Genomic DNA, 12,811 nt, shown 5'->3' on the forward strand with positions numbered 1-12,811 from the left:
CAGTCAGTGGAGTACTTTCTGCATAAAGGAGACATTTGGGTGATTTACAGCAACAGTGGGTGACAGTGTGGAGTATAGACTGAATGGGGACGAGGGTCATAATTCTATGGGCTCCTAAGGAAATAACTAGAATCGATGGGTAGAAGGGGGTGACTTATCCAAGTAAACTACCTCACCTAACTGACCATCCACCAGTGAACCTGGCCACACAGTCACCCTGGGAGGCAGTCAGCAGCATGTTACTGACAGTCCCAGCAGATGCCAGGGATGCTGAGTCTGGGAAATTCCTACATCAGATCAGGCATTAAACTCGGACATCCCAGACTCCTTCCAGTACATCCAGTACATCTCCGATGCCACAGCACATGTCCCCCTAATTTCTCCCAGTTAGAATGCAGGAGGTTTGGTCCCTTCTGTTCATTGCTGTAGTCCTGGTGCCTGGAATAGTGTCCACCAAATAGCAGCCACTCGATGAGTACTCGTTGGGTGTGGGAATGTCTCTGTTACACATATCGCAGCGTTTTGAGCACCATGCTTTTCTTCTCAGCACCCCAGAGAATAAGAAAAGTTGAACTGGGTGACACCTGATGACCTTTCCAGGCCTGCTGGTCTGTGACTGCATCTCAGACTCCGAGCCATTGTTTGTAAAGGGCTTTGTGGGCTATGGGGTGGAGGAGGGGTGCTTATGGGCAGGAAAGGGAGAGATGGATAAGGGCAAACCTGAGTCAAGGGGAATTACACAGATAACCTCTGGTGCTGGGCACCAGGGAACTCTGAAGGTAAAGGAGAATTGCCTTTCAGATGTATAGAGTTCTAATTCCATTAAGGGTATTATCCTAAAAGCCAAAATGATAGGACACTGAGGACCCATCCCACCCCAAGCATGTTGCATTTGCTTCATGGATCATCCTGGTCAATAAAGCCTTCACAGGTCTTTAGGCTTTCCTGGGAAAAACACCACAAATAGCAGGAGGGATGCCTTTTAAGTGGATCGAAAACCCTTTCTTATCTTGATGAAGTTCACCAGTGACAAAATTTCTTCACACAGTTTTGTGCAGGCTCAGCATGGATCATGGGCCCCCAGACACCCACCAGGCAGCTTTCCACATCTCCCCCCCCCAAGATTTACCAGGATTGCCAACATCTGTAGGTTGGCTGACAGGGCCCATCTTTGCTACCAGATAATCCAATGAGACAGGCTGTTGTATTCATCAAGTAATCGAGTACAAAAAGATTTCACACCAGGCAATTGCATTGATTTTATTCTCTTTAAGTTTTATTTAGTTTATTTATTTAGTTTTACTTTATTTCAAACAAGACACAATGTTTTAATAGTAAGCATGCATATGTATGTGTCTTCCATGCTCTGCATTCTATAAGTTGTTTTCATTAGAAGTTAAGAGAAGTAGAGTTCGCTTCATGGTGACCTGCAAAAAAAAAAAAAAAAAAAAAATCACAGCCAGAATTTAGTAACTTATTAATTGTGAAAATATGGACATCTGTTATCTCGTTGACTGTTCATAACAATACCAGCAATTGGTACTATTGTTGCCCTTGATTCACAGATAGGGGAACTCACTCGAATACAGCATCTGGGCAGGGGGCATACAGCTAATAGAAGGCAAACTCAGTTCTTGATCCCAAGAGTATGCTCTGAATCAGGGGTACCTGACAGTATAGTGTTTACACCCAGAGGATGTCATTACCTTTCAAAGGATAGAATGATCACTTGTAACTGCAGGGGACAGTCATTGAAATCTACAGATCTGTCTTTGCTGGCAGATGATCTCACTGTCACAGGGAAATACTGGTAACTTGGAGGGGAATGAACCCAGATTCTAGGAGTTTCAGCTCCTGGGACTGCCTGTTCTCTTCCCAGACACCGGAGTGGGCATATTCCCTGTGGGTTTTTCTACTCGGTTGGCCCACAGAGGGTTACAGTGTGGACTGCACCCCTGCAATTCCCAGCTTTCCATCCTCCCATCTGACAGTACAAGGGCAATCACCTTCTTCCTGGGGTCATGTCACTGCTCAGGCTGCAAGCTCCTTGTGCTGGTGCCCGAAGGCTTCAGGGTCCACATCGGTGGGCATGAAGGTGTTTTTCACCATGCGCTCAGCTCTGGCCAGCCAGCCTTCCAGACGGTTGGTCACACAGGGGCCATCCTTGCAGGAGCTCTTCTGGGCAGTGAGGCTGATTTGTAGGATGGAAGAAAGGGGCCCATCAGTGAGAGGCTGTCAAAGAGAGATCCTATCTGGCCCTGGGATAGTCATGGTAAAATTATTGCTCTGAGAGGCACCAGTTAACCTCACATTTTCCCTAAACAGAACTATCACTGCAGAAATACATAGGCTGCTGGGGGAAAGGCCATGATCACTCCCATACACATTCCCAGAGGTGTCAGCACCCCCCAAAGTGGCTTTGGGTGAGTGAGAATGGAACTCAGAACTGTAACAGCTTCTCTTTCTTGTATAAATAAACTAAAATTCAAGCAAGGCTATGACACAGAGAGAATTATGGTCCCACACTGACCCCAACACAAGGATTGTCTAGAAGCCACTTCCCACTCAAAGGCACCCAATATCCCTCCTTAGAAATAAAAAAATTCCTGAGACTCACCTGGAAGATGAAGAGACTTTAGAGCCTTGAGTCCCAGAGGTGCTTACCTGCTCCTTACTGCTCCTGTTCCCCCACTTGAGGTTGGCCACAGGGACTGCCCACTGTGCCCCGGATCCAGCTACCACTGGGCTAAGGCTACTCCTAAGCACAGGTCCCTGAAACCCTGAATCTTGTGGTGTGGCCATAGCAATAACCACCACCACTCATGTCTTCTTATAAATATCCTTTTATTCCCCAATGACCAACACATTCGCAAGCAGTACAGAGAGGGCTGCGATTCCTCAGGGGGAGTCACAGGGGTCCCCCACCTCCAGCCCCACTTCTCATCTCTTCCTGAGTGATTCTCTTCTGGCCTGAACATCTTGCTTTCCTCCCATCTGAGGGTCCAGACATCCACTGCCACAAAGAAAGCCACTGATACCAGCAACCAGAGAGGACCACACGTATCACAATATAGAAAGAAAGAAATTAGAAAGCAGAGGGAGGGGATTAGTAGGCATCCTGGATCATGCCAATGTGAGGGCGGTGGTCTCTCTCCAAGCTGCTGGCCAGGACCCTTTTCTTGCCAGGTGCTCCGACCCCAATTGCAGTCTGAGGGAACGTGTGAAACTTGTTGAGGTCCTGTGTGTATGTGCCCAGCACACAGGTACTCAGATTACTGCACCGCTTAGCTCGGAAGGAGTCGAGGCTGCAGGGAAAAGACATGCCAGGTGGTACCAAGCACCAGGTCTGCCCCCTGTGGCTATTGCACAGAAGGCTGGACCAGGGAGGGCCACTTTGAGTGGTAGCTGTAGGGGCAGGCAGGAGAGCAGCTCATATATCCTCCATTAGGAGAACCTAGAGTTTGCCAAGCCAGGACAGTATGGGGAAGGACTGTAGTGGGGGAAAGGTGGCCTTTTCTGACTTTCCACATGCTGCAGTGCATCAGTTCTTCATGCAGTGTAGTGAGATCCTTATGGTAGCTGCATGTGCATCACTCGCCTTTGACCTGGTGGTGCCAGGGCCAAGCCAGGGGATGGAGCATGCTCCAAGCTCAGGGGACCCTGGGAGGTAATGTTGGGGAAGGGTCTGGCCCCAGGACAACATGTGCGTCTCCACAAATCCTACACATCTAAGGACCCCAGACCTACTTTGGACCCTGCTCTACTTGACCCCATCTTCTGCACGGCCTTTGGCTTCACCTTGCAAATGTGTAATGAAGTAGGAGAGGAGGCCATGTGCAGGTTTACAAGAAACCAAATTTCTAGTTTCCTGAGCTATATGGGATCCATCTGCTGGCTTCACACTTACCAGTCCTAACTCCTCCAATGCTGGAAGCAACCTCAGTATTGCCAGCCCAATTTCCAGAGTGGGGGACTTCATACCTTCCCCAACTGCTTTCAGAAAGGCATCTTTTTATGTGTGCTCTAACCATAGTCTCTCTGTGTGACCTGTAGTTTCAGTGGAGACTGAGATCAGCTGGACCCCAGGCTGAGGTGAACAGGGGCAGCGTGCTGGCCTCCTGTCCTGCTGTGTTCTCTCTTTTTTCTTGGGATATGCCTTCCTGGGCATGACAGGAGGGAGGGGATGCCCTGAGCTGAACAGGGTGGTGAGCCTCACCTGGAGCCCTCAGTCTCCTGCTCCTGCTGCAGCTCACGAGCCTTCATCTGCACATAGTCCTTCACCACGGCAGTCAGTAGGACGCATATTTCGTCCTCAGTGAGTGTAGCAGATTCCAGTGGGTTCTCCAAGGCAGACCTACAGAGACAAAGCAAGCAAAGCACAAGCACAATGGAGGTTCTGAGTCTCTGTCTGCCACTTCTCCTGGATAAGTAGCCAGGCTTTCTGCTTTTTGTGAGTCCTCTGAGGATGTGGTCACCCCAAATCCTAGTGGAAAGGGCCTGAGTCCCATGTCCATTTTCCCCTGAGAGCTGGGGGCTAAATTTTTACCACAAGAGAGACAGACTGGTGTTAAGAGTAAGATGGGAGTGCATTCCCAGCAGAATTCTCTTACCTGAATGGTGCAGCCTGTAGGATGCCTGCTTGATACATGACCAGGAGACCAATGGCCAGAAACGGGGACAACTTCCAGAATCCCATGACGCCTCTGAAAGAGAACAGTGATGCCATAACTTACAGTTCAAACGTCCATAGTTCATGAGATTGTCCAGTGTTACCTGGGGCAGGATCCTGAGATGAATTGCAGAGTAACAGAGATTTTGTGATGAGGAGACCCAGACAGTAGTCTGTGCACGCAGGGAGAGCAGCTACAAGAAAGACGAAAGCAGAAGAGGGAGAGAAGAAGGAGAGAGAATCACACAACCAAGCAGGAATCTCGGGATTACCTGTCTGCGGGCAGCCGGTGGCTTGGAGCACAGGCGGTGGCAGCTGTGGCAGTGTTGGTGTCCGATGGCACCGTGGATGTGGCAGGGACCCTTGAGCTGAGCAGTGGCTCTGCTGCCTCCCAGCACCAGCAGCTGCTCTTATTCCCGCCGATCTGGGTCTGGGCGGGGGTCCAGGAGCTCTGAGCAACCAATGAGGAGACAGATCTCAGTATCTGATGGATTGTGTCACCCATTTGCGTCTATAACCTAGAACACTCAGCGGGATCAACCCACTTGTATTTGCATTGAGGTCATTGATGGGGGTGGAGGGAGGGAGAGGGATAGGGGGTGGGGGGAACCAAGGAAAAATAGCCTTAATATGAACAGGAAGTTGAGGGCAATTTGATGTCATGGTTCATTTCTGCTGGGGTTTGAACGTGTGCTCCTCTCCATCCCCAGCAGTGCAGGCTTCTAGGGCAAGATTCCGGAGGCAGGGAATCCTGGCTCCCCAAGTCTGACCCTGATCCCCCCTCTCAGTGGAGCTTGGAAGGTTAACAACATGGAAGGCAGGTGTTGGAACTAATAGCTACAAGTTTGTCAGAAGAACTGAATTCTAGTTATTCCAGTTTCACGCAGTAGGATCAAGGGCAATTAACTTCCCAGCACCTCACTATACGCATCTTCCAAATGGGGACCAAAGTCTCATCCTGACAAAATGTTCTCATTAGTAGCAACGCGTCTGTTCTCTAGCTAAGGAGGGATTTAGAAGAGCCCTCAGGTCCACATGGAGGATTCAGTGAAATCGCGGTCTCAATTTTCCAGATTCCCACCATGTGTGGCGTCTGCAATTGGCCCCTGGCGGTCTGTCAAGTGGGTGAAGAGATGCTGGTAGCCCCGTGGGGGCTGAGCCTGAGGGTGTAAAGCACCGATGCTTCCCAGGGCTGCAGATGGACATCCACCCTTCCTCTTCCTAGCTCGCCATCCATCACTTCCCGCTCCTCAGCCTGCTGGAGCCATTTGCTCAGCTGCCCCTGGCTTCCGGCGGCTGTTTGCCAAGTTATCCCAGGAGCGTGAAATTCCAGCCCCGTGCCTGCATCCACCGCCCTTCAGTCCTCCACTAGAGAGCAGAGCTGGCGTGAAGATAGTGAAGAGTTGCTGTGGATACGGACGCTCACACCCAAAGCTTTCCCCCAAACTCGTTTCTACCTCTAAACGTGCGTGTGCTCCCCAGAGCACAGGCGGGCACAGTGGGTCTGACACCCGGGCATCCGCGAGGGATCCCCCTGAATCAAGCCCAAGCTGCCTCCGACCCTCTGACACGCCGAAGCAGGTGGTGAGCTGCTCAAACCACACCCGCACTCACTCTCAATTTTAAGCATGCTCTCGGTGTTGCACCTCCACTCTCTCCAGGACCCACCAACTGGAGGGTTTTAGGACCCCTCCACCTGTTCTTTCCACTGCCAGCTCCTCTGAGGTCCTGAGACCCGACTTGCTGCTCTTAAACATAGAGCCCTAAGAAAGAAGCTTCTCAAGGTTCCCAGGATCTCCTGGCCAGAGGGCAGCGCACAGTCCTCATTCTCTACACAGGTTCCCACAGGGCTAGGCAGGTCGTGGCACAATTTTGGCGCAGGGTACCTGCCAGATGTGCGCCAGGGACGCACCAGGGAAGGTCGAGAGCGATGCGCAGGAATCGCGTGAGCCCTGCGCCAGATGTGAGCCAGGGATGCACGAGAATTGCGCAAGCAACGCGCCAGAATTGCGGTGACAAGCAAGGTGTGCCAGCCCGGCGGGGGCGGACTCTGTACCCGGGCTGAGCCGCGCAGGCAGGGACCCAGTTAGGTGGTTCTCCCAGGCGGAGCAGAAACACCGCCCGGGTACGTCGTACGTGATCCGGGCAACGGTGCACCCCTCTCCTCGGTCCGCAGGAGACTTTGCATTTCATGGGGCACCTGTGCCTTGTGCCCCGGCTTTCCCTTCCTGTTTGGTGGCCTCTGTGTCGGGGACACCTAGTTTCCAAGATGCCCGTATAGCGCTGTCTTCCATCTAAACCCCTGGTACTGCCTGACCCTGAGGGAGTGAGTTCGGGACTGGTGAATGGAGTCTCTAAACCTCGCTCTCCGGACACCTGCGTGGCTCCACGGTGGAGTGTCTGCTTTTGGCTCAAGGTGTGATCCCGGAGTCCTGGGATCGAGTCCCACATCGGGCTCCCTGCATGGACCCTGCTTCTCTCTCTGTGTATGTCTCTGCCTCTCTGTGTGTGTCTCTCACGAATAAAGAAATAAAATCTTTAAAAATGAATAAATAAATAAATAAAACTCGCTCTCCTCACGGTGGACTGGCCGGACGGCGGGTTCTTCCTCCTAGTGTGAACTACAAAACCATTCTCCACTGAGTCCATCCCTGACTTACCGAGTAAATTCAAGGAAGTGTAGACCTTCATGCATGCGGGTTGCTTAGATTATGTTCAGCTATCCTGAAACCTCTGCAAACTTAGGGCTACATAGAACACGACCTCGTATATAAGTCGCCAAGGTAAATACTGATTTTAAGATAGCCACTTGCCTATTTTGCTCTTGGTTTTGTAACCGTATTGAATAACTTGGTGTGAGGAGGCTCACATTTTGAGCTCCATCCCCCTCCAGAGTCAGGTCCCCCGGTAGGCAAGGCAAGTCTGCCCCGTAGCTCGTAGCTGTGACCACGGACCACCGCAACTGGGGGACTGGCAGCAGTGTGTCCTCCCTGCCATCAGTGCCTGAGTACACAGGTGCGTGGCTGGACGCGGAGCTCGGCACCAGGTCCCACAAGATTCATCTTCCACAAAGCCCTGTGACACTGCTGCCTGGTGGGAGAAGCGGACAAACCACAGAAGTGCTTTCTCAAAGAAGTTTAGGAGATCGATGGCCACAACTTCCTGATTGCCTCTGAGCAGTTCCAGCTCCCACCTGCTGTCGGGGGGACCCCTACCGTCATGACTTCCACAGTGGAAGGCATCGCAGGGACGACAGGCACAATATGTGCTTCACCCAGATCCCAGACAAGACCGTGTCCATAAGTGTGGTGGATGCCTTCAGCATAGGGGTGCCTCTGGCAAAGTAGGACCCTCAGCACTCCCAGAAGAACTGTGGCACTCCCTACCAGCTCCCTTTGAGGTAGTCTGAGGCTGCATGCCAAGTATCCTGGCCATTCACTGCCTGTGGGGGACAAACTGAAGGATGGCCATCTGCATTCGTGGGTCCTGTCTGTTTTCAGCTTTGTCCGGTGGGACTAGAGTCCCCACGTTTTTCCTGTCCTACTGCGGGAGGGAACTGAGAGTTTTGGGTCAGAGATCAGTGCGATCCCCCTGACTATCCTCTCAACCTTCTTCTTTGTTTTTTGTTTTTTGTTTTTTTCAAATAGAGCCTTTTTAAAAAAAGATTTATTTATTTGACAGAGAGAGAGAGAGCACAAGTAGGGGGAGCCTCAGGCAGAAAGAGGGAGAAGCAAGCTTCCTGCTAGGCAAGGATCCCCAAGTGCAGTTTGATCCCAGGACAGCAGACACTTACCCAACTGAGCCACCCAGGTGCCCCTCCTCTCAACCTTCTTGAATAAAATAATTTAAAGAGAAAAAAAGAATCCAAACCATTTTCCCCTGAGCTCCTACCTGATTATCAAGTGCAATGAAGGAACAAGTTTAGATCTTTGTGTGTGCAGCTCGCTCTGAGACAGGCAAACCTTGAACATTATCTGAGCTTTTCATGGGGTTGCATCCACAAACAGCATGATGGGATGATCTGCTCTCATCATACTTACCCTAACTCTCAATTTTAAGTATGTGCCCTAAAACAGAGTTATACAGCAACGCAAAGGAGGGATTTAGGACCCGACTCCCGATCCTTTCACTCCCGATGTCACACCTAGAGGGTCTGCAGTCCTGACTTGCTGCCCTCAACGTGTAGAGTACCTAGAAAGAAGCTTCTCCCTGTTGCCAGGATCTCGGAGTCTGAGCACGCACGCAGTGCACAACCCTCAGCCTATACACAGTATCCCAGCGCCTCTGCAAGCATGGCCATTGCTCGTGCATTGAGAGCCCCCGGCTGCAAATCCCCCCGCCCACAGGGCGGGCTGAGAACCCGGTTGGTTGGGCTGCATCACGGGGCTGTAGGTGGCAGGCAGAGACCCCAGCCAGCCAGAAACTAGCCCCGATTGCGCTCTGAGTGACAAGAGCAGCGGTCCCCAAAAGCTTCAGCACTTTAGGACACACCTGCCTTGTGCCACATCTCTTCCCCTTCCAGGTCGGTGGCCTCTGCTTGGGGACACCCTGCCTCTGAGATGTCCTTATTCAGCGTTCCTCCTTTTTAACTCTTGGTGCTGCACTGCCGTGAGGGAATGAAAGCTCCGGGCTGGAGAACTCCTGGCAGGATATATTGGCAAGGCTGTGGGGGAACCAGGAATGGGAAACCTGGTTGATGGGATGAAAATGCACTTAGGCACAGAGTGAAGAAAGCAGAGCTGAGCAAGGGACAGGGCTCCGGATGGTAGATCCCAGGCTCAGTGCCTCCTAGAGGCTACATACAGATAGCCCCTGCTGAGACCCAGTGGGGAACTTTGGGGCTCAGTGGTGTAGGCCCTGAGTTTTGGCCACAGGCTTTTCACCTGGAGGTGCAGAGCCAAAATGGTGAGGGCAGCATCATAGAGACTGTGTGGCAGGAGGTTGGACTCTGCCACTTGAGGCTGTTGTAGGTGACTGCTCTGCTCTAAGGGACCACGGACTTTGACAGAAATGTGATTGCCCCCATGACTCGAGGTTTCTAACAAAAGAACCTCGAATCATTTATAAATAGAATCATTTATACGTGTCCTTGGACTGCATTTTTCTGATGAGAGAACCAACCATACCATTCATCAGTACAGTGGTGACTACAGAATGGCTGAGAAATGACCTACTCTAGTAGCCAGTTTCGTAGCCACCTCACTTTGCTGGCTCAGCACTTGTCCCCTGGTTGCCAGGTTGCCTTAAGCCTGCAAAGCCTACATTCATTCCTTACTCTGAGTTCTTTGGTGGCTACAAAACACAGGCTGCTGCTGTGTGAGAGGAATCAGGTGCTAGCACCTGAGGGTGCTAGGGTGGCTCCCAGCAGTTTCAAGCTTTACTTTGTCATTCTCTCTAGAGGAACTCATCCCTCAAGCATTCTTTGAACTTGTAAGAAGTACCTGATGGTGAGTTCGGGGCCAAGGTTAAAAAAAATTCTTCTTTTTGGGCACTTAGCACCAAGTCTGACATACCCATAGGCATTCAGCCAGTATTTGTTGAATGAATGGAAATGAATTTATTCTGGCAAATTCACCAGCCAGTCTCCCAACTACTACCACAATTCAAATTCCAGCCTACAGAAAATCCAAACTCAGGTAGAGCAGCATTCTGCTTGGTTTTATAATTGTTGAGTGCTGAAATTTCAGACAGACTATTCTCGTTTTTTTGTTTGTTTTTGTTTTGTTTTGTTTTTGATATGGAGTGTTGGTTTCTTGAGGGAACTTTCCAGCAAAAAGACAGGGAAATAAGAGCTACCCCAAGAATTCTTTGTAAAATCTAAGTTCTCCTAGTGTGAAATACACAACTATTCTCCTCTGAGACCTTTCCTAATTTACTGAAGAATTTAGAAGTAGGAGTGTGTTCACTGCTTAGATTATGTCCTGCTATCCCTGACACTTCTCCAAACTTTAGGACTACATAGTACATGAACCAATAAAATTTACCAAAGAATATATTGATTTAACAATATTCATCTGATTATTTGACCCTTTACTTTATGATCTTATTTTAGAACTTTAAAGCTAGAATCAGTGTCAGTTTGGAAATAATCTTGTTTTACAACAAGCTGAGAAACTCTCTTATTTCCATTCTTTTAAATAAGTTTTCAGTGCTTTCTGATTTCAAATATTTTAACTTGTGATTTTTCAGGGTGTGCCATAGTTTTGTGTCTGGTTGAAAACTATTATATAAACTTCTGTGCCTTTACAAGGGTCACACCTATAAAGTTGCTCCTTTTATTCTACACAATTTGAGTATGATAGAGACTCAACAACACCAAAACCACAACAATAACCACTGCAGCAGTAGTAAATACAACACGACAAATTCATTCTCTTTTGCCTGGGGTAGATTTGGAGCTGTCATACTACTGGAGAATCTCAACGGAAAATTGATCACACTGCATTCCACATATAAGTTGTTCAGAAGACATAATAACAAGTAAAAGGTGAATAGACTAAAATCAACAACATTTTCTGCAACCCTACGAGAGGTGAGGACTTACAGGCAAATTGCTGTCACCACGAATGGAGAGATATCCAGGAGAAAACACACAGGGTCAGACCTCAACCTGGAACCACTGCTGCGGAGGAAAACATGATCGGTCACTGAGGAATTGCTGGAGGCTCAGCGTGAGCAGCTCTGAACATTAAAAACTCCCAGGGTGCTCAGTCATACACCACTCTCCCCCAGTTGTGAGTTTTCTTCCAGGAGCTGGACTAGATTCTCACAGTGAAATATGGGAGACAAACCCCCTGGTGCTTCCAGCAGTGAGAGGATGGGAGGAGAAAAGGCACCATTTTGAAATACACCAGAGCCTTCTGTTTTTCTTATAAGGCCTGCCTCAGGAGAAGCTCGTTAAGCAGATCCTGATTCGCTGGGGCATATTCAGAACCTAATTGACCTGCGAGAATGGAAATTCCCAACTATATTCAGGTCTAGCTTCCCAAGTCGGGGAAGGGAAATACCCAACTTCAACCCACTCTAGCCACTTCTACTACCTTAAGGGGAAAGAAAAAATCAGAACCACTGGCGAAGCTCACAGTCCGGAGGCATAGGCTCGCTAAAAGCCTGGGATGCTAGCATGCTTCCTTCCCCCCACACCTCCCCACCACATTCCTAAAGGCTTATTTACAGCAGTTCCTTCCACCTGGTACATCATGTCTGCCTATCAGGAAGGCACACTGAGAGCTAAAAACCCTACTATATAGAGCAAGTTGAAGAAGCGGACATGGCAGAGATGTTGGAACCATCAGACAGGGAATTTAAAACAACCATGATTAATATGCTAAGGTCTCTGATGGATAAAAAAGACCCTATACAAGAACAGGTGCACAATGTGAACAGAGAAATGGAAATCTAAGAAAGAACCAAAGAAGAAAAACTAAATATTAAAAAAAACCTACCACTTTCTTCAGAGAGTTGGAACAAATCATCTTAAGATTTGTGTGGAATCAGAAAAGACCCCGAATAGCCAGGAGAATTTTAAAAAAGAAAACCATAGCTGGGGGCATCATAATGCCAGATTTCAGGTTGTACTACAAAGCTATGGTCATCAAGACAGTGTGGTACTGGCACAAAAACAGACACATAGATCAATGGAACAGAATAGAGAACCCAGAAGTGGACCCTGAACTTTATGGTTGGTCAACTAATATTTGACAAAGCAGGAAAGACTCTCCACTGGAAAAAAGACAGTCTCTTCAATAAATGGTGCTGGGAAAATTGGGCATCCACATGCAGAAGAATGAAACTAGAACATTATCCTACACCATACACAAAGATAAACTCAAAATGGATGAAAGATCTAAATGTGAGACAAGATTCCATCAAAATCCTAGAGGATAACACAGGCAACACCCTTTTTGAACTTGGCCACAGCAACTTATTGCAAGATACATCCATGAAGGCAAGAGAAACAAAAGCAAAAATGAATTATTGGAACTTCATCAAGATAAGAAGCTTCTGCACAGCAAAGGATACAGTCAACAAAACTAAAAGACAACCTACAGAATGGGAGAAGATATTTGCAAATGACCTGTCAGAGAAAGGGCTAGTATCCAAGATCTATAAAGAACTTATTTTATTAAACTCAACAGCAAA

At 48.9% G+C, this 12,811-nt stretch overlaps 2 protein-coding genes across 2 annotated transcripts in view; one reads left to right on the plus strand and one right to left on the minus strand.

Moving 5' to 3' along the window:
• Window positions 1-12,811, plus strand: part of CALCB (calcitonin related polypeptide beta) — a 243,126-nt gene that overhangs the window by 130,184 nt on the left and 100,131 nt on the right. The gene's annotated exons all lie outside the window — the stretch shown is intronic.
• On the minus strand, window positions 1,255-5,099 carry LOC112667678 (calcitonin receptor-stimulating peptide 2). The gene is made up of 5 exons (XM_025459579.3): window positions 4,942-5,099; window positions 4,611-4,703; window positions 4,217-4,354; window positions 2,007-2,191; window positions 1,255-1,427 (listed from the first exon to the last, which is right to left on the minus strand). Exons 2-4 carry the CDS (start codon window positions 4,694-4,696, stop codon window positions 2,032-2,034), a joined length of 384 nt encoding a protein of 127 aa, XP_025315364.1. The 5' UTR covers window positions 4,697-4,703; window positions 4,942-5,099; the 3' UTR covers window positions 1,255-1,427; window positions 2,007-2,031.

This window comes from Canis lupus, chromosome 21 (assembly GCF_003254725.2).
Source record: "Canis lupus dingo isolate Sandy chromosome 21, ASM325472v2, whole genome shotgun sequence".
NCBI lineage: Eukaryota > Metazoa > Chordata > Mammalia > Carnivora > Canidae > Canis > Canis lupus.

What these genes read in the sequence shown, in the direction of transcription:
- LOC112667678 (XM_025459579.3), bottom strand. Translation starts at nt 4,696, where the DNA reads ATGGGATTCTGGAAGTTGTCCCCGTTTCTGGCCATTGGTCTCCTGGTC. An exon ending in CTACAGGCTGCACCATTCAG is followed by an intron (nt 4,355 to 4,610) that starts GTAAGAGAATTC and finishes TTGTCTCTGTAG; the next exon opens with GTCTGCCTTGGAGAACCCAC. An exon ending in CAGGAGACTGAGGGCTCCAG is followed by an intron (nt 2,192 to 4,216) that starts GTGAGGCTCACC and finishes CCTACAAATCAG; the next exon opens with CCTCACTGCCCAGAAGAGCT.